We start from the raw sequence: 19,019 nt of genomic DNA on the forward strand, positions 1-19,019 counted from the left end.
CACCGCGGAGCCCCTCAGGGCGAGCCCATCCCTCGGCCTTCTCGGCTACGCTGCTGCTTCGCGTTACATGCAGAGAGGCTCCACTTTTGCACCCACCCAGCCTGGCTCGCCCAGGCCTTACCACCCCGCAGAAAACGCAAAATCACAAAATCACAGTCGCAGAGAGGGGTTTAGAGCAATCACGTGACTATGATGCAATGACCTCTACTTTCCCTGTTGTTGTGGGGTGCTGTGGTACCCGTGGGACACGCTACCAAAACCTGACCGGCCGCGCTGCGGCAGCAGTGGCTGCAGGGGACGGCTCCTCGGCTCCCCGGTGTGGCCCTGCTCCAAGGCACGGCCACGGCACTGACCCTGCCTGTGGAGGCAGCACGAGGGGCTCAGTGCGTCCCTCCCACGGGGAGCTGAAACTCCTGGCAGTCCCGCAGGAGGGACCACAGGAGCGAGACCTCACTTGCCACTGGTTTCTTTGCCCAGGGATCATCTCCCGCATCACTTGTTACCTGGCGATGGCCATTATCTTCCTGCGGAGACTCATCAGCACCTGTGTCTCCGCCATGTGAGTACCTTCCCCGGCCCCCACCACAAAAACATAAAGGTCTCTGTGATCTCCAGTGGGAACAGGCCTGCTTTCAGAGCGAAAGGGACAGCAAGCACACCTCAACCCCTATGTTCTCTTTTCACTTGCTAGATCTGTTTGCTTCCCTCGATGATTTTCATGCCTCTTCTGAAGGCGCTCTTGGGGCACTTGCTTGCAGGAAGCTCTGCCCGGGGTGGAGAACGGTGCTGACAGAAACCATGTGCCTTTTGGAGTCTGCCCTGGCAGCTTTCTGGCAGCAGCAGACTTCCAAAACGGCTGCTTTTCCGCTTTGACGGCAACGTGCTCACTGTGAATGGGCTTGCCCAAAGCTTGCAACTGCGGTAACAACAGCATTGCCTCTTTTCTAGGCAAAAGATGCCCCAGAAGAAAAAAAGGCTCTGGAAAGTCCTCTTCTGCATCTCTGCCACTCTTGGTGAGCACAGCTGCCAGCAGTAGCACAGCTCTGCTGGATGCCAGCACTGGGGGGTACCAACTACCTCCGGGGCACCAAGCACGCCTGGGAGCATGGCTCGACACACCCGGAGGCCTGGGGGAAGGCCACCAGGCATCTCTGCAGCACTTGTGCACATCCTCCGCTGAGCTGGGGCCACCCAGCTCTGGCGGGAGACAGCATGGACTCCATGTAGCATGACTACAGCAACACCTAGAAATCCTAGGAAACTAACGGCCTCCTGCTGATGTGCATTACAGCTGCTGTCTACTGCTGGGGCTGGCTGTCAGTGGGGACATTACGGGCCGGGGAAGCACCACAGGTCAGTGACTGCTGTTGTGGGACAGGACGCTCCTGCAAAGGAGCCTTTTGCTGATGGTGGTGGCAGAAACCACGGAATCCTCCGCTTCCATCCAAAGGCATCCCAAGCAGCAACTTCTGTTGGGTCTCCCTCTGGGAAAGGGGGAAACCTCCTCTGGGAAGCCCGGGCAGCTCTGCGAGGGCATGCTCATGGAGAGCCTTTCCCTTTCAGGAGCTGCCAGAGCAGTCTGCAGTGGAGACGAACCCCTTGCAGTAAGAGACATTTCCTGACCTGCAGCTGATTGCGCACAGTAGCGTGGGCCACCCCATGCTAGCTGCACTTGCTTGCGTCATGTCCAAGGCTCCCTGGCGTGCCAGGGTGGGGGGAAGGGAAGCATTCCCAACACAGGGAATGGAAAGGGCGCACAAGGCACACGCCTCTTGTCCTGTGTGAGTGCGGAGGCTCCCAGCAGGGGCTGGGCAGCCCCTCACAAGACCTGCTGTCCCGCTCTCTGCAGGAACTCGCTTGCTTTGTTGAGGCAGCAAGTCCACAAGACGCAGCTTCTGTGGGAGCAGGTGGCTCGCCTGAGTGCCGAGATCAGCAGTGTGAAGAAGGTGATCCTGCGTTTGGTGAAAGAGGCCTTGGAGCAGCACCCCCCAGCATCCAATGGGGGCGTCTCTTCTGTCTCTTCTGGGCTGCCTCCTCCTCCTCGGCTCTTCTCAGACATGGAGGAGGGGGCCGTTTCTCTCGGGCGTGTGTCTCTGAGTTCAGCACTTGGTCAGCATGTGGCGGGAGGGATCATTCCTGGGAAATGGCTGCTGCTAGGCAGCGGCCCAGGCAGCTGGGCTCCCCTGAGTCCCCAAGTCCCCTCCCAGCTCCTCTGCAGATGCTGCCCACAGCCGCAGCCAGAGGAGCGCCCTGCTGCCTGTAGACCGGCAGGCAGCAGCTGCCAGCAGCATGCTGCAGGGGACAGACACTGTTCATTCATGTCTTTCCTAGGAAGTTCAGCAGCTGAGAGAGGCAATGCCCGAGACCGCTCTGCAGGACTATGCCCACATGTCCGACAGGGCCCTCAGAAGCTCAGGTATGAACCCAGCAGGGCAAGGCTCAGCGCACGCAGCTTGCGCAGAGCACTCGCAAAGGCAGGCTGCGCTCCAGACTCTGCTCACCCAAGCGCCGGAAGCTCCAGGGGCATCGTGGGCTCCAAGAGCAAGACTGCCAGAGGGGCTCTCTCAGACCCACCCCAGTCCTGCCCTCGAGCCTCTTGCCGGTGCCTCCGGCGCTGCCCCTACAGACGTTTCTGTGCTGACGGAGAGGCGCTCTTCCTCTCCACTGAGCTCTCCTCTGGACCAGAAATGAGTGTCCCTTGCTGTCGACACAGCAAGACCTCAGCTTCAGCCTGCTGTCATTCACACGGGGTCGTTCAAGCAGTCCCCTGGCACAGGGTGGGTCACAGCACCCCCTTCCCTCAACAGCCGGGCACCTCCGACATGGCAGCGTGCAGTGTGGGAGTCACAGGCGCTGGGGCTGGCGGGCAGCGTTAGAAACACCCCAAGCATCAGCTTCTCTAGTCTGCGGCCTCTGGCGGTCAGCTCGTGTCTTCCTTACAGGTGCCACCATCGACATCCGGAGAACGTCCAAGAGCTACGAGGGGCCAGAGCATGGGCTCTGCAGGGCTCTGTGGTTGCTCTGCTCTGCTGCAAACCCTCCACAAACAATTCTGCAGGTACCACAGCACCAGCCATCCACTTGGACCTCACGCCTTCCTGTGAAGCCAGCAGCAAGCCCCAGCGGCTCTCCCTTCACTCCAGAGCTGCCGCTCAGCCCCACACCACTGACACCTGACGAGTAACACTGGGCTTGGCTTCCCAGAAGGCTAGGGCTTCCCTTCAGGAGGGGACCTGAACTGAACTGCTACCTGCTGCCCACAACACCTGGTCACAGCTGGGTGCAGCTGTTTCTCTGTGGTGACCCAGTTTCCCTCCCTCCTCCCTGATTCTCCCTTCTCAGATGGCTTGGCAGGGGGACCTGCACAGAGCCCCTGCGCACAGAGAGACTTTTTTTGCTCCAGCACCCGGGCTCAGATGTGGGGGCTCAGATGTGTCCTAATGCAGACTTTCCTCTTCTCAGGAGCACTGAGAGGCCCCTTCATGGGGCAGCAACGACAGGCGTGCACTTCTGTCTGTTCCCTCACATGCTGTTCATTTATGAGCGAAGGGGCAGCAACGACAGGCGTGCACTTCTGTCTGTTCCCTCACATGCTGTTCGTTTATGAGCAGAAGAACAACCTGTAGACAAACCGGTGCCTGTCTTCCAGTTACGCGAGTAGTGGTGGTGTCCCCGTCCCTCCCTCACCAGCCACTCTGGTTCTTTTCTGCTTTCAGCCAGACGTGACTCCCGGACAGTGCTGGCCTTTCCAAGGGTCTCGGGGGCAGGTGGTCATTCGGATGCCTGCACCCATCCAGCCAACCGCTGTCACCGTGCAGCACATCTACAAAGCAGTCTCTCCGTCCGGGACCGTCAGCAGCGCCCCCCGACATTTCACTGTCTCGGTAAGTCTCTGCTGCGCTGGGAGGTGGCCCTGGGGAGAAGCCAGAACAGGCGCTCCCTTGTCTTTGTGCCTGCTCGGAGGTTTGGGCCTTGCTCTCTCGGGAGCACTGCCCCAGGAGGACATGTCAAGGCACGTGGGGGTTTTCTCCTTCTCAAGAGCTGCTCAGTGCTTTCTGGCCACGCATCTCAGGGCAGTCGATCCACCCTCCAGGAGGAGGCCCTGCTTCACCGTAACCTGCGCTTGACTACTGCTCAAGCCATGGCAGAGGGTGGGTGGGTAACAGGTCCTGATCCAGCGGGTGCCTCTCCCCATCCTCGGGGGCAGCCTGACCCTTGTGCTTTGTCTCGGAGGGAGTGGACGAGGAGGCGGAAGAAGAAACTCTCCTTGGGACATTCATGTACGACGTGGAAAAAGAGGCCATGCAGACCTTCCCTCTCAAGGTACAGGCAGTGCGTGTGGGCAAAGGCCAGGCAGGAACGCGCATTTGCCCTAGTGCCGGGGCAGAAAGAGCGTTCGCAGTCCCTGCCTGGGGGGCCAGAGGGGCCTGCCCTTAGCAGGGCCACGGCTGGCAGAGGGACGTCCCTGCCTTCTGCTCTTGCTCTTTGCACCCCACTAACCATCTTTCTTCTTCCCATGATTTCTTTACAGCAGGAGCTTTCCAGAGCCTTTCAATACATAAAACTTTTTGTGCGGAGCAACTGGGGAAACACGGAGTTCACCTGCATTTACCGCGTGCAGGTTCACGGGAAGGTGGCGAGCCAGACCTCCTCTCCGCAACCCGAAGACATGAGGAGACCTCTTCTTAATAAGAAATAAAAAGAGGAAAACAAGCAAAGGCAGGCCCAGGGACATGGCAGGGTGCACTGTAACCGGAGGCCTGGGGTAACGGCAGCTGCCGAGGGAGCACCCGACCCGGGGTAGCGGCAGGACCGGGGCTACTGTCACGGACCCAGGGCAACAGCAGGGTGGGAAAATGGCACGCGAGGTAACGCCATGCTCCAGGGTAACAGCACGGCCCTTATTTGACACAGCAGCCCGGGAGAGCAGCACGTCAGTGGATAGCTCTAGAGCCGGGATAACGGCAAGGCCTGGGGTGATGGCAGCCCCTGTTAATGGCAGTCCCGGAGCAGAGGCAGCCCGGGAAGCCGCTGGCTGCGGGTAACAGCAGGGCTGCAGCAGCGGCAGGAGCAGGTAAGGGCATGCTCGGGGTCCCGGAAGGCCTAGGCACCCCAGCCCGCACAGAAGGACCCTTTCAGTCCCTGCCTGCAGAGAGGGACCATGTCATCAGTGCCAGCTGCTGCTTTAGCCAGTGCAAAGAAGCTGGACTGCTGTGGCTGGCACTCGACAGAGCTTCTGCTTGAGGGGAGCCCTGTGCCGTGCTCGGATAGCCTTCACGCTTCATCCGCATCATGCTCCTGGCCCCGTCATCCTGCTCCCCCTTCTCCCCTCCACCCCTCTCAGAAAGCACCAAACCATGCTGGGCAAGCAAATGCCCCGCCTCTCCCAGCAAGCCTAGCCCGGCTCCTCCAGCTTGGCAAAAGACAGCCAGAAGAGGCGCCAGACTTGGGGAGCAAAGGGGCAGGCTTGTGCACAGCGCGGCACAGAGCACCTCTACAAGGAGACCTCGATACGGCAAAGCAGCCTGGGTTGAAACACCTCCCCCTTGTTTCTGTGCTTCCCCCAGCGCCAGGCTCTCAGCAGGGCCTTGGGGCTCCTCAGCTGCATGCGGTGCAGAAGGCACGGGAACCTCTTGGGTCGGTGTCGCAAGGGAAGCCACCACCTGGCACAACTCCTGTGTCCTTTTCCCATCAAATCTCTGTCCCACAAAAGGCCATGACATACAGGCCTACCTGAAGTTGTGGGGAAAAGCAGGACATTACCTAGATGGGAGGTATAAATTTCTGAGGCCAGAAAATTCAGCCAGAGCCCAAAGGTAGCTATCTCCATGGGCAGAAGCATACAGTGGAGACACAAAGCCAGCAGTATGCTGTCACTTCAAAGACCGAAGTAACCATTAATACACCCTGATAACTGCTCTCAGAGTATCTAGACAGCTCCTGGAAAAGCAGGAGGGAGAAGCTGACTGTTAAGGGTCACGTGTTTGTTGAGGTCGCTCATTTGTTGATCATTGCAAACAGTGCACAGAAAAAGGCACAGTGTGTTTGGCATATGGGGCCGCTTCCACACCCACAGTCTTGCGGCAATGTGCCGGGCTCGTAAGGAGGCTGCAGCTGGGGGGAAAAGCCTGGACATGTTTGTGCTGTCAATCACCCCGTAGATCTGGCATTGTCTTGCACTGGGGACACTGCTGGTGAGGGCAAGGAGGCGGCACAGGGAGCTATGATCAGGCCGGTTCCTGACTCCTGCATGCTGGACATGGACTTCTCAACAGCTCAATGTTGAAGTTAATGGAGAAATCCAAAAACGGCAGGAAGAAAAATCTCACAACAGCTCTGGTAAAGATGAACATGGAAATATTAGTGATGCTGTTAATAAGGGATGACTGGGCTGGGCCTCCCCGGGAAGGTGGTGGATGAGCATGTTCTGCTGTGACATCACATCACGCCTCGCGCCACCTCACGGGCTTCTGTGAGGTCACAGCTGCACATCCCTTATTGCCCCGCAGGGCTGTGGACGCCCGCAGCCTGCTGCAGGGAGCTCGCCGTGGTCTCACGGCTCATTGCTCTCAGCAGGCCCGCTCCTTTCGGGGTGCTCTGTGGCTTTTTGCCCAATCGGGCAAAAAGCGTGTGTGTGGAAGGGAGGCCGGGAGCTGAGCACTTGTTTCCTCCCAGCAATGGCGAGGAGACGGGCTCCCCAGCGGCGATGGCACCACCCAGAGACGCCGGCAGCCTCTGCTGAGCGGGACTCCCAGGTGGTGCTGGAGGCCCAGGTGGCCGGGGCCGGCCTCAACATGGCCAGCGGGGCATCCATGAGCAGCAGCCACCGCGCCAGGGACAACGCTGGTAAGTGCCGCACCGCGGAGCCCCTCAGGGCGAGCCCATCCCTCGGCCTTCTCGGCTACGCTGCTGCTTCGCGTTACATGCAGAGAGGCTCCACTTTTGCACCCACCCAGCCTGGCTCGCCCAGGCCTTACCACCCCGCAGAAAACGCAAAATCACAAAATCACAGTCGCAGAGAGGGGTTTAGAGCAATCACGTGACTATGATGCAATGACCTCTACTTTCCCTGTTGTTGTGGGGTGCTGTGGTACCCGTGGGACACGCTACCAAAACCTGACCGGCCGCGCTGCGGCAGCAGTGGCTGCAGGGGACGGCTCCTCGGCTCCCCGGTGTGGCCCTGCTCCAAGGCACGGCCACGGCACTGACCCTGCCTGTGGAGGCAGCACGAGGGGCTCAGTGCGTCCCTCCCACGGGGAGCTGAAACTCCTGGCAGTCCCGCAGGAGGGACCACAGGAGCGAGACCTCACTTGCCACTGGTTTCTTTGCCCAGGGATCATCTCCCGCATCACTTGTTACCTGGCGATGGCCATTATCTTCCTGCGGAGACTCATCAGCACCTGTGTCTCCGCCATGTGAGTACCTTCCCCGGCCCCCACCACAAAAACATAAAGGTCTCTGTGATCTCCAGTGGGAACAGGCCTGCTTTCAGAGCGAAAGGGACAGCAAGCACACCTCAACCCCTATGTTCTCTTTTCACTTGCTAGATCTGTTTGCTTCCCTCGATGATTTTCATGCCTCTTCTGAAGGCGCTCTTGGGGCACTTGCTTGCAGGAAGCTCTGCCCGGGGTGGAGAACGGTGCTGACAGAAACCATGTGCCTTTTGGAGTCTGCCCTGGCAGCTTTCTGGCAGCAGCAGACTTCCAAAACGGCTGCTTTTCCGCTTTGACGGCAACGTGCTCACTGTGAATGGGCTTGCCCAAAGCTTGCAACTGCGGTAACAACAGCATTGCCTCTTTTCTAGGCAAAAGATGCCCCAGAAGAAAAAAAGGCTCTGGAAAGTCCTCTTCTGCATCTCTGCCACTCTTGGTGAGCACAGCTGCCAGCAGTAGCACAGCTCTGCTGGATGCCAGCACTGGGGGGTACCAACTACCTCCGGGGCACCAAGCACGCCTGGGAGCATGGCTCGACACACCCGGAGGCCTGGGGGAAGGCCACCAGGCATCTCTGCAGCACTTGTGCACATCCTCCGCTGAGCTGGGGCCACCCAGCTCTGGCGGGAGACAGCATGGACTCCATGTAGCATGACTACAGCAACACCTAGAAATCCTAGGAAACTAACGGCCTCCTGCTGATGTGCATTACAGCTGCTGTCTACTGCTGGGGCTGGCTGTCAGTGGGGACATTACGGGCCGGGGAAGCACCACAGGTCAGTGACTGCTGTTGTGGGACAGGACGCTCCTGCAAAGGAGCCTTTTGCTGATGGTGGTGGCAGAAACCACGGAATCCTCCGCTTCCATCCAAAGGCATCCCAAGCAGCAACTTCTGTTGGGTCTCCCTCTGGGAAAGGGGGAAACCTCCTCTGGGAAGCCCGGGCAGCTCTGCGAGGGCATGCTCATGGAGAGCCTTTCCCTTTCAGGAGCTGCCAGAGCAGTCTGCAGTGGAGACGAACCCCTTGCAGTAAGAGACATTTCCTGACCTGCAGCTGATTGCGCACAGTAGCGTGGGCCACCCCATGCTAGCTGCACTTGCTTGCGTCATGTCCAAGGCTCCCTGGCGTGCCAGGGTGGGGGGAAGGGAAGCATTCCCAACACAGGGAATGGAAAGGGCGCACAAGGCACACGCCTCTTGTCCTGTGTGAGTGCGGAGGCTCCCAGCAGGGGCTGGGCAGCCCCTCACAAGACCTGCTGTCCCGCTCTCTGCAGGAACTCGCTTGCTTTGTTGAGGCAGCAAGTCCACAAGACGCAGCTTCTGTGGGAGCAGGTGGCTCGCCTGAGTGCCGAGATCAGCAGTGTGAAGAAGGTGATCCTGCGTTTGGTGAAAGAGGCCTTGGAGCAGCACCCCCCAGCATCCAATGGGGGCGTCTCTTCTGTCTCTTCTGGGCTGCCTCCTCCTCCTCGGCTCTTCTCAGACATGGAGGAGGGGGCCGTTTCTCTCGGGCGTGTGTCTCTGAGTTCAGCACTTGGTCAGCATGTGGCGGGAGGGATCATTCCTGGGAAATGGCTGCTGCTAGGCAGCGGCCCAGGCAGCTGGGCTCCCCTGAGTCCCCAAGTCCCCTCCCAGCTCCTCTGCAGATGCTGCCCACAGCCGCAGCCAGAGGAGCGCCCTGCTGCCTGTAGACCGGCAGGCAGCAGCTGCCAGCAGCATGCTGCAGGGGACAGACACTGTTCATTCATGTCTTTCCTAGGAAGTTCAGCAGCTGAGAGAGGCAATGCCCGAGACCGCTCTGCAGGACTATGCCCACATGTCCGACAGGGCCCTCAGAAGCTCAGGTATGAACCCAGCAGGGCAAGGCTCAGCGCACGCAGCTTGCGCAGAGCACTCGCAAAGGCAGGCTGCGCTCCAGACTCTGCTCACCCAAGCGCCGGAAGCTCCAGGGGCATCGTGGGCTCCAAGAGCAAGACTGCCAGAGGGGCTCTCTCAGACCCACCCCAGTCCTGCCCTCGAGCCTCTTGCCGGTGCCTCCGGCGCTGCCCCTACAGACGTTTCTGTGCTGACGGAGAGGCGCTCTTCCTCTCCACTGAGCTCTCCTCTGGACCAGAAATGAGTGTCCCTTGCTGTCGACACAGCAAGACCTCAGCTTCAGCCTGCTGTCATTCACACGGGGTCGTTCAAGCAGTCCCCTGGCACAGGGTGGGTCACAGCACCCCCTTCCCTCAACAGCCGGGCACCTCCGACATGGCAGCGTGCAGTGTGGGAGTCACAGGCGCTGGGGCTGGCGGGCAGCGTTAGAAACACCCCAAGCATCAGCTTCTCTAGTCTGCGGCCTCTGGCGGTCAGCTCGTGTCTTCCTTACAGGTGCCACCATCGACATCCGGAGAACGTCCAAGAGCTACGAGGGGCCAGAGCATGGGCTCTGCAGGGCTCTGTGGTTGCTCTGCTCTGCTGCAAACCCTCCACAAACAATTCTGCAGGTACCACAGCACCAGCCATCCACTTGGACCTCACGCCTTCCTGTGAAGCCAGCAGCAAGCCCCAGCGGCTCTCCCTTCACTCCAGAGCTGCCGCTCAGCCCCACACCACTGACACCTGACGAGTAACACTGGGCTTGGCTTCCCAGAAGGCTAGGGCTTCCCTTCAGGAGGGGACCTGAACTGAACTGCTACCTGCTGCCCACAACACCTGGTCACAGCTGGGTGCAGCTGTTTCTCTGTGGTGACCCAGTTTCCCTCCCTCCTCCCTGATTCTCCCTTCTCAGATGGCTTGGCAGGGGGACCTGCACAGAGCCCCTGCGCACAGAGAGACTTTTTTTGCTCCAGCACCCGGGCTCAGATGTGGGGGCTCAGATGTGTCCTAATGCAGACTTTCCTCTTCTCAGGAGCACTGAGAGGCCCCTTCATGGGGCAGCAACGACAGGCGTGCACTTCTGTCTGTTCCCTCACATGCTGTTCATTTATGAGCGAAGGGGCAGCAACGACAGGCGTGCACTTCTGTCTGTTCCCTCACATGCTGTTCGTTTATGAGCAGAAGAACAACCTGTAGACAAACCGGTGCCTGTCTTCCAGTTACGCGAGTAGTGGTGGTGTCCCCGTCCCTCCCTCACCAGCCACTCTGGTTCTTTTCTGCTTTCAGCCAGACGTGACTCCCGGACAGTGCTGGCCTTTCCAAGGGTCTCGGGGGCAGGTGGTCATTCGGATGCCTGCACCCATCCAGCCAACCGCTGTCACCGTGCAGCACATCTACAAAGCAGTCTCTCCGTCCGGGACCGTCAGCAGCGCCCCCCGACATTTCACTGTCTCGGTAAGTCTCTGCTGCGCTGGGAGGTGGCCCTGGGGAGAAGCCAGAACAGGCGCTCCCTTGTCTTTGTGCCTGCTCGGAGGTTTGGGCCTTGCTCTCTCGGGAGCACTGCCCCAGGAGGACATGTCAAGGCACGTGGGGGTTTTCTCCTTCTCAAGAGCTGCTCAGTGCTTTCTGGCCACGCATCTCAGGGCAGTCGATCCACCCTCCAGGAGGAGGCCCTGCTTCACCGTAACCTGCGCTTGACTACTGCTCAAGCCATGGCAGAGGGTGGGTGGGTAACAGGTCCTGATCCAGCGGGTGCCTCTCCCCATCCTCGGGGGCAGCCTGACCCTTGTGCTTTGTCTCGGAGGGAGTGGACGAGGAGGCGGAAGAAGAAACTCTCCTTGGGACATTCATGTACGACGTGGAAAAAGAGGCCATGCAGACCTTCCCTCTCAAGGTACAGGCAGTGCGTGTGGGCAAAGGCCAGGCAGGAACGCGCATTTGCCCTAGTGCCGGGGCAGAAAGAGCGTTCGCAGTCCCTGCCTGGGGGGCCAGAGGGGCCTGCCCTTAGCAGGGCCACGGCTGGCAGAGGGACGTCCCTGCCTTCTGCTCTTGCTCTTTGCACCCCACTAACCATCTTTCTTCTTCCCATGATTTCTTTACAGCAGGAGCTTTCCAGAGCCTTTCAATACATAAAACTTTTTGTGCGGAGCAACTGGGGAAACACGGAGTTCACCTGCATTTACCGCGTGCAGGTTCACGGGAAGGTGGCGAGCCAGACCTCCTCTCCGCAACCCGAAGACATGAGGAGACCTCTTCTTAATAAGAAATAAAAAGAGGAAAACAAGCAAAGGCAGGCCCAGGGACATGGCAGGGTGCACTGTAACCGGAGGCCTGGGGTAACGGCAGCTGCCGAGGGAGCACCCGACCCGGGGTAGCGGCAGGACCGGGGCTACTGTCACGGACCCAGGGCAACAGCAGGGTGGGAAAATGGCACGCGAGGTAACGCCATGCTCCAGGGTAACAGCACGGCCCTTATTTGACACAGCAGCCCGGGAGAGCAGCACGTCAGTGGATAGCTCTAGAGCCGGGATAACGGCAAGGCCTGGGGTGATGGCAGCCCCTGTTAATGGCAGTCCCGGAGCAGAGGCAGCCCGGGAAGCCGCTGGCTGCGGGTAACAGCAGGGCTGCAGCAGCGGCAGGAGCAGGTAAGGGCATGCTCGGGGTCCCGGAAGGCCTAGGCACCCCAGCCCGCACAGAAGGACCCTTTCAGTCCCTGCCTGCAGAGAGGGACCATGTCATCAGTGCCAGCTGCTGCTTTAGCCAGTGCAAAGAAGCTGGACTGCTGTGGCTGGCACTCGACAGAGCTTCTGCTTGAGGGGAGCCCTGTGCCGTGCTCGGATAGCCTTCACGCTTCATCCGCATCATGCTCCTGGCCCCGTCATCCTGCTCCCCCTTCTCCCCTCCACCCCTCTCAGAAAGCACCAAACCATGCTGGGCAAGCAAATGCCCCGCCTCTCCCAGCAAGCCTAGCCCGGCTCCTCCAGCTTGGCAAAAGACAGCCAGAAGAGGCGCCAGACTTGGGGAGCAAAGGGGCAGGCTTGTGCACAGCGCGGCACAGAGCACCTCTACAAGGAGACCTCGATACGGCAAAGCAGCCTGGGTTGAAACACCTCCCCCTTGTTTCTGTGCTTCCCCCAGCGCCAGGCTCTCAGCAGGGCCTTGGGGCTCCTCAGCTGCATGCGGTGCAGAAGGCACGGGAACCTCTTGGGTCGGTGTCGCAAGGGAAGCCACCACCTGGCACAACTCCTGTGTCCTTTTCCCATCAAATCTCTGTCCCACAAAAGGCCATGACATACAGGCCTACCTGAAGTTGTGGGGAAAAGCAGGACATTACCTAGATGGGAGGTATAAATTTCTGAGGCCAGAAAATTCAGCCAGAGCCCAAAGGTAGCTATCTCCATGGGCAGAAGCATACAGTGGAGACACAAAGCCAGCAGTATGCTGTCACTTCAAAGACCGAAGTAACCATTAATACACCCTGATAACTGCTCTCAGAGTATCTAGACAGCTCCTGGAAAAGCAGGAGGGAGAAGCTGACTGTTAAGGGTCACGTGTTTGTTGAGGTCGCTCATTTGTTGATCATTGCAAACAGTGCACAGAAAAAGGCACAGTGTGTTTGGCATATGGGGCCGCTTCCACACCCACAGTCTTGCGGCAATGTGCCGGGCTCGTAAGGAGGCTGCAGCTGGGGGGAAAAGCCTGGACATGTTTGTGCTGTCAATCACCCCGTAGATCTGGCATTGTCTTGCACTGGGGACACTGCTGGTGAGGGCAAGGAGGCGGCACAGGGAGCTATGATCAGGCCGGTTCCTGACTCCTGCATGCTGGACATGGACTTCTCAACAGCTCAATGTTGAAGTTAATGGAGAAATCCAAAAACGGCAGGAAGAAAAATCTCACAACAGCTCTGGTAAAGATGAACATGGAAATATTAGTGATGCTGTTAATAAGGGATGACTGGGCTGGGCCTCCCCGGGAAGGTGGTGGATGAGCATGTTCTGCTGTGACATCACATCACGCCTCGCGCCACCTCACGGGCTTCTGTGAGGTCACAGCTGCACATCCCTTATTGCCCCGCAGGGCTGTGGACGCCCGCAGCCTGCTGCAGGGAGCTCGCCGTGGTCTCACGGCTCATTGCTCTCAGCAGGCCCGCTCCTTTCGGGGTGCTCTGTGGCTTTTTGCCCAATCGGGCAAAAAGCGTGTGTGTGGAAGGGAGGCCGGGAGCTGAGCACTTGTTTCCTCCCAGCAATGGCGAGGAGACGGGCTCCCCAGCGGCGATGGCACCACCCAGAGACGCCGGCAGCCTCTGCTGAGCGGGACTCCCAGGTGGTGCTGGAGGCCCAGGTGGCCGGGGCCGGCCTCAACATGGCCAGCGGGGCATCCATGAGCAGCAGCCACCGCGCCAGGGACAACGCTGGTAAGTGCCGCACCGCGGAGCCCCTCAGGGCGAGCCCATCCCTCGGCCTTCTCGGCTACGCTGCTGCTTCGCGTTACATGCAGAGAGGCTCCACTTTTGCACCCACCCAGCCTGGCTCGCCCAGGCCTTACCACCCCGCAGAAAACGCAAAATCACAAAATCACAGTCGCAGAGAGGGGTTTAGAGCAATCACGTGACTATGATGCAATGACCTCTACTTTCCCTGTTGTTGTGGGGTGCTGTGGTACCCGTGGGACACGCTACCAAAACCTGACCGGCCGCGCTGCGGCAGCAGTGGCTGCAGGGGACGGCTCCTCGGCTCCCCGGTGTGGCCCTGCTCCAAGGCACGGCCACGGCACTGACCCTGCCTGTGGAGGCAGCACGAGGGGCTCAGTGCGTCCCTCCCACGGGGAGCTGAAACTCCTGGCAGTCCCGCAGGAGGGACCACAGGAGCGAGACCTCACTTGCCACTGGTTTCTTTGCCCAGGGATCATCTCCCGCATCACTTGTTACCTGGCGATGGCCATTATCTTCCTGCGGAGACTCATCAGCACCTGTGTCTCCGCCATGTGAGTACCTTCCCCGGCCCCCACCACAAAAACATAAAGGTCTCTGTGATCTCCAGTGGGAACAGGCCTGCTTTCAGAGCGAAAGGGACAGCAAGCACACCTCAACCCCTATGTTCTCTTTTCACTTGCTAGATCTGTTTGCTTCCCTCGATGATTTTCATGCCTCTTCTGAAGGCGCTCTTGGGGCACTTGCTTGCAGGAAGCTCTGCCCGGGGTGGAGAACGGTGCTGACAGAAACCATGTGCCTTTTGGAGTCTGCCCTGGCAGCTTTCTGGCAGCAGCAGACTTCCAAAACGGCTGCTTTTCCGCTTTGACGGCAACGTGCTCACTGTGAATGGGCTTGCCCAAAGCTTGCAACTGCGGTAACAACAGCATTGCCTCTTTTCTAGGCAAAAGATGCCCCAGAAGAAAAAAAGGCTCTGGAAAGTCCTCTTCTGCATCTCTGCCACTCTTGGTGAGCACAGCTGCCAGCAGTAGCACAGCTCTGCTGGATGCCAGCACTGGGGGGTACCAACTACCTCCGGGGCACCAAGCACGCCTGGGAGCATGGCTCGACACACCCGGAGGCCTGGGGGAAGGCCACCAGGCATCTCTGCAGCACTTGTGCACATCCTCCGCTGAGCTGGGGCCACCCAGCTCTGGCGGGAGACAGCATGGACTCCATGTAGCATGACTACAGCAACACCTAGAAATCCTAGGAAACTAACGGCCTCCTGCTGATGTGCATTACAGCTGCTGTCTACTGCTGGGGCTGGCTGTCAGTGGGGACATTACGGGCCGGGGAAGCACCACAGGTCAGTGACTGCTGTTGTGGGACAGGACGCTCCTGCAAAGGAGCCTTTTGCTGATGGTGGTGGCAGAAACCACGGAATCCTCCGCTTCCATCCAAAGGCATCCCAAGCAGCAACTTCTGTTGGGTCTCCCTCTGGGAAAGGGGGAAACCTCCTCTGGGAAGCCCGGGCAGCTCTGCGAGGGCATGCTCATGGAGAGCCTTTCCCTTTCAGGAGCTGCCAGAGCAGTCTGCAGTGGAGACGAACCCCTTGCAGTAAGAGACATTTCCTGACCTGCAGCTGATTGCGCACAGTAGCGTGGGCCACCCCATGCTAGCTGCACTTGCTTGCGTCATGTCCAAGGCTCCCTGGCGTGCCAGGGTGGGGGGAAGGGAAGCATTCCCAACACAGGGAATGGAAAGGGCGCACAAGGCACACGCCTCTTGTCCTGTGTGAGTGCGGAGGCTCCCAGCAGGGGCTGGGCAGCCCCTCACAAGACCTGCTGTCCCGCTCTCTGCAGGAACTCGCTTGCTTTGTTGAGGCAGCAAGTCCACAAGACGCAGCTTCTGTGGGAGCAGGTGGCTCGCCTGAGTGCCGAGATCAGCAGTGTGAAGAAGGTGATCCTGCGTTTGGTGAAAGAGGCCTTGGAGCAGCACCCCCCAGCATCCAATGGGGGCGTCTCTTCTGTCTCTTCTGGGCTGCCTCCTCCTCCTCGGCTCTTCTCAGACATGGAGGAGGGGGCCGTTTCTCTCGGGCGTGTGTCTCTGAGTTCAGCACTTGGTCAGCATGTGGCGGGAGGGATCATTCCTGGGAAATGGCTGCTGCTAGGCAGCGGCCCAGGCAGCTGGGCTCCCCTGAGTCCCCAAGTCCCCTCCCAGCTCCTCTGCAGATGCTGCCCACAGCCGCAGCCAGAGGAGCGCCCTGCTGCCTGTAGACCGGCAGGCAGCAGCTGCCAGCAGCATGCTGCAGGGGACAGACACTGTTCATTCATGTCTTTCCTAGGAAGTTCAGCAGCTGAGAGAGGCAATGCCCGAGACCGCTCTGCAGGACTATGCCCACATGTCCGACAGGGCCCTCAGAAGCTCAGGTATGAACCCAGCAGGGCAAGGCTCAGCGCACGCAGCTTGCGCAGAGCACTCGCAAAGGCAGGCTGCGCTCCAGACTCTGCTCACCCAAGCGCCGGAAGCTCCAGGGGCATCGTGGGCTCCAAGAGCAAGACTGCCAGAGGGGCTCTCTCAGACCCACCCCAGTCCTGCCCTCGAGCCTCTTGCCGGTGCCTCCGGCGCTGCCCCTACAGACGTTTCTGTGCTGACGGAGAGGCGCTCTTCCTCTCCACTGAGCTCTCCTCTGGACCAGAAATGAGTGTCCCTTGCTGTCGACACAGCAAGACCTCAGCTTCAGCCTGCTGTCATTCACACGGGGTCGTTCAAGCAGTCCCCTGGCACAGGGTGGGTCACAGCACCCCCTTCCCTCAACAGCCGGGCACCTCCGACATGGCAGCGTGCAGTGTGGGAGTCACAGGCGCTGGGGCTGGCGGGCAGCGTTAGAAACACCCCAAGCATCAGCTTCTCTAGTCTGCGGCCTCTGGCGGTCAGCTCGTGTCTTCCTTACAGGTGCCACCATCGACATCCGGAGAACGTCCAAGAGCTACGAGGGGCCAGAGCATGGGCTCTGCAGGGCTCTGTGGTTGCTCTGCTCTGCTGCAAACCCTCCACAAACAATTCTGCAGGTACCACAGCACCAGCCATCCACTTGGACCTCACGCCTTCCTGTGAAGCCAGCAGCAAGCCCCAGCGGCTCTCCCTTCACTCCAGAGCTGCCGCTCAGCCCCACACCACTGACACCTGACGAGTAACACTGGGCTTGGCTTCCCAGAAGGCTAGGGCTTCCCTTCAGGAGGGGACCTGAACTGAACTGCTACCTGCTGCCCACAACACCTGGTCACAGCTGGGTGCAGCTGTTTCTCTGTGGTGACCCAGTTTCCCTCCCTCCTCCCTGATTCTCCCTTCTCAGATGGCTTGGCAGGGGGACCTGCACAGAGCCCCTGCGCACAGAGAGACTTTTTTTGCTCCAGCACCCGGGCTCAGATGTGGGGGCTCAGATGTGTCCTAATGCAGACTTTCCTCTTCTCAGGAGCACTGAGAGGCCCCTTCATGGGGCAGCAACGACAGGCGTGCACTTCTGTCTGTTCCCTCACATGCTGTTCATTTATGAGCGAAGGGGCAGCAACGACAGGCGTGCACTTCTGTCTGTTCCCTCACATGCTGTTCGTTTATGAGCAGAAGAACAACCTGTAGACAAACCGGTGCCTGTCTTCCAGTTACGCGAGTAGTGGTGGTGTCCCCGTCCCTCCCTCACCAGCCACTCTGGTTCTTTTCTGCTTTCAGCCAGACGTGACTCCCGGACAGTGCTGGCCTTTCCAAGGGTCTCGGGGGCAGGTGGTCATTCGGATGCCTGCACCCATCCAGCCAACCGCTGTCACCGTGCAGCACATCTACAAAGCAGTCTCTCCGTCCGGGACCGTCAGCAGCGCCCCCCGACATTTCACTGTCTCGGTAAGTCTCTGCTGCGCTGGGAGGTGGCCCTGGGGAGAAGCCAGAACAGGCGCTCCCTTGTCTTTGTGCCTGCTCGGAGGTTTGGGCCTTGCTCTCTCGGGAGCACTGCCCCAGGAGGACATGTCAAGGCACGTGGGGGTTTTCTCCTTCTCAAGAGCTGCTCAGTGCTTTCTGGCCACGCATCTCAGGGCAGTCGATCCACCCTCCAGGAGGAGGCCCTGCTTCACCGTAACCTGCGCTTGACTACTGCTCAAGCCATGGCAGAGGGTGGGTGGGTAACAGGTCCTGATCCAGCGGGTGCCTCTCCCCATCCTCGGGGGCAGCCTGACCCTTGTGCTTTGTCTCGGAGGGAGTGGACGAGGAGGCGGAAGAAGAAACTCTCCTTGGGACATTCATGTACGACGTGGAAAAAGAGGCCATGCAGACCTTCCCTCTCAAGGTACAGGCAGTGCGTGTGGGCAAAGGCCAGGCAGGAACGCGCATTTGCCCTAGTGCCGGGGCAGAAAGAGCGTTCGCAGTCCCTGCCTGGGGGGCCAGAGGGGCCTGCCCTTAGCAGGGCCACGGCTGGCAGAGGGACGTCCCTGCCTTCTGCTCTTGCTCTTTGCACCCCACTAACCATCTTTCTTCTTCCCATGATTTCTTTACAGCAGGAGCTTTCCAGAGCCTTTCAATACATAAAACTTTTTGTGCGGAGCAACTGGGGAAACACGGAGTTCACCTGCATTTACCGCGTGCAGGTTCACGGGAAGGTGGCGAGCCAGACCTCCTCTCCGCAACCCGAAGACATGAGGAGACCTCTTCTTAATAAGAAATAAAAAGAGGAAAACAAGCAAAGGCAGGCCCAGGGACATGGCAGGGTGCACTGTAACCGGAGGCCTGGGGTAACGGCAGCTGCCGAGGGAGCACCCGACCCGGGGTAGCGGCAGGACCGGGGCTACTGTCACGGACCCAGGGCAACAGCAGGGTGGGAAAATGGCACGCGAGGTAACGCCATGCTCCAGGGTAACAGCACGGCCCTTATTTGACACAGCAGCCCGGGAGAGCAGCACGTCAGTGGATAGCTCTAGAGCCGGGATAACGGCAAGGCCTGGGGTGATGGCAGCCCCTGTTAATGGCAGTCCCGGAGCAGAGGCAGCCCGGGAAGCCGCTGGCTGCGGGTAACAGCAGGGCTGCAGCAGCGGCAGGAGCAGGTAAGGGCATGCTCGGGGTCCCGGAAGGCCTAGGCACCCCAGCCCGCACAGAAGGACCCTTTCAGTCCCTGCCTGCAGAGAGGGACCATGTCATCAGTGCCAGCTGCTGCTTTAGCCAGTGCAAAGAAGCTGGACTGCTGTGGCTGGCACTCGACAGAGCTTCTGCTTGAGGGGAGCCCTGTGCCGTGCTCGGATAGCCTTCACGCTTCATCCGCATCATGCTCCTGGCCCCG

At 59.6% G+C, this 19,019-nt stretch overlaps 3 protein-coding genes across 3 annotated transcripts; all 3 read left to right on the plus strand.

Moving 5' to 3' along the window:
* The first annotated feature begins 549 nt into the window (after positions 1 to 549).
* LOC135324973 (SUN domain-containing protein 5-like) lies at positions 550 to 5,217 on the plus strand. The gene is made up of 8 exons (XM_064502186.1): positions 550 to 559; positions 949 to 1,013; positions 1,850 to 1,946; positions 2,332 to 2,416; positions 2,943 to 3,058; positions 3,717 to 3,884; positions 4,234 to 4,323; positions 4,532 to 5,217. The coding sequence occupies exons 4-8, from the start codon at positions 2,356 to 2,358 to the stop codon at positions 4,697 to 4,699; spliced, it is 603 nt and encodes a 200-aa protein (XP_064358256.1). The 5' UTR covers positions 550 to 559; positions 949 to 1,013; positions 1,850 to 1,946; positions 2,332 to 2,355; the 3' UTR covers positions 4,700 to 5,217.
* Positions 5,218 to 7,405: 2,188 nt separating this feature from the next.
* LOC135324974 (SUN domain-containing protein 5-like) lies at positions 7,406 to 12,073 on the plus strand. The gene is made up of 8 exons (XM_064502187.1): positions 7,406 to 7,415; positions 7,805 to 7,869; positions 8,706 to 8,802; positions 9,188 to 9,272; positions 9,799 to 9,914; positions 10,573 to 10,740; positions 11,090 to 11,179; positions 11,388 to 12,073. Exons 4-8 carry the CDS (start codon positions 9,212 to 9,214, stop codon positions 11,553 to 11,555), a joined length of 603 nt encoding a protein of 200 aa, XP_064358257.1. The 5' UTR covers positions 7,406 to 7,415; positions 7,805 to 7,869; positions 8,706 to 8,802; positions 9,188 to 9,211; the 3' UTR covers positions 11,556 to 12,073.
* Positions 12,074 to 14,261: 2,188 nt separating this feature from the next.
* On the plus strand, positions 14,262 to 18,929 carry LOC135324971 (SUN domain-containing protein 5-like). Its single transcript, XM_064502184.1, has 8 exons — positions 14,262 to 14,271; positions 14,661 to 14,725; positions 15,562 to 15,658; positions 16,044 to 16,128; positions 16,655 to 16,770; positions 17,429 to 17,596; positions 17,946 to 18,035; positions 18,244 to 18,929. Exons 4-8 carry the CDS (start codon positions 16,068 to 16,070, stop codon positions 18,409 to 18,411), a joined length of 603 nt encoding a protein of 200 aa, XP_064358254.1. The 5' UTR covers positions 14,262 to 14,271; positions 14,661 to 14,725; positions 15,562 to 15,658; positions 16,044 to 16,067; the 3' UTR covers positions 18,412 to 18,929.
* Positions 18,930 to 19,019: the final 90 nt, after the last annotated feature.

This window comes from Dromaius novaehollandiae, chromosome Z, assembly GCF_036370855.1.
Source record: "Dromaius novaehollandiae isolate bDroNov1 chromosome Z, bDroNov1.hap1, whole genome shotgun sequence".
Taxonomy (NCBI): Eukaryota; Metazoa; Chordata; class Aves; order Casuariiformes; family Dromaiidae; genus Dromaius; species Dromaius novaehollandiae.

What these genes read in the sequence shown, in the direction of transcription:
- LOC135324973 (XM_064502186.1), top strand. Translation starts at nt 2,356, where the DNA reads ATGCCCGAGACCGCTCTGCAGGACTATGCCCACATGTCCGACAGGGCC. An exon ending in CAGGGCCCTCAGAAGCTCAG is followed by an intron (nt 2,417 to 2,942) that starts GTATGAACCCAG and finishes TCTTCCTTACAG; the next exon opens with GTGCCACCATCGACATCCGG. An exon ending in CTCCACAAACAATTCTGCAG is followed by an intron (nt 3,059 to 3,716) that starts GTACCACAGCAC and finishes TTCTGCTTTCAG; the next exon opens with CCAGACGTGACTCCCGGACA.
- LOC135324974 (XM_064502187.1), top strand. Translation starts at nt 9,212, where the DNA reads ATGCCCGAGACCGCTCTGCAGGACTATGCCCACATGTCCGACAGGGCC. An exon ending in CTCCACAAACAATTCTGCAG is followed by an intron (nt 9,915 to 10,572) that starts GTACCACAGCAC and finishes TTCTGCTTTCAG; the next exon opens with CCAGACGTGACTCCCGGACA. An exon ending in TGCAGACCTTCCCTCTCAAG is followed by an intron (nt 11,180 to 11,387) that starts GTACAGGCAGTG and finishes ATTTCTTTACAG; the next exon opens with CAGGAGCTTTCCAGAGCCTT.
- LOC135324971 (XM_064502184.1), top strand. Translation starts at nt 16,068, where the DNA reads ATGCCCGAGACCGCTCTGCAGGACTATGCCCACATGTCCGACAGGGCC. An exon ending in CAGGGCCCTCAGAAGCTCAG is followed by an intron (nt 16,129 to 16,654) that starts GTATGAACCCAG and finishes TCTTCCTTACAG; the next exon opens with GTGCCACCATCGACATCCGG. An exon ending in CTCCACAAACAATTCTGCAG is followed by an intron (nt 16,771 to 17,428) that starts GTACCACAGCAC and finishes TTCTGCTTTCAG; the next exon opens with CCAGACGTGACTCCCGGACA.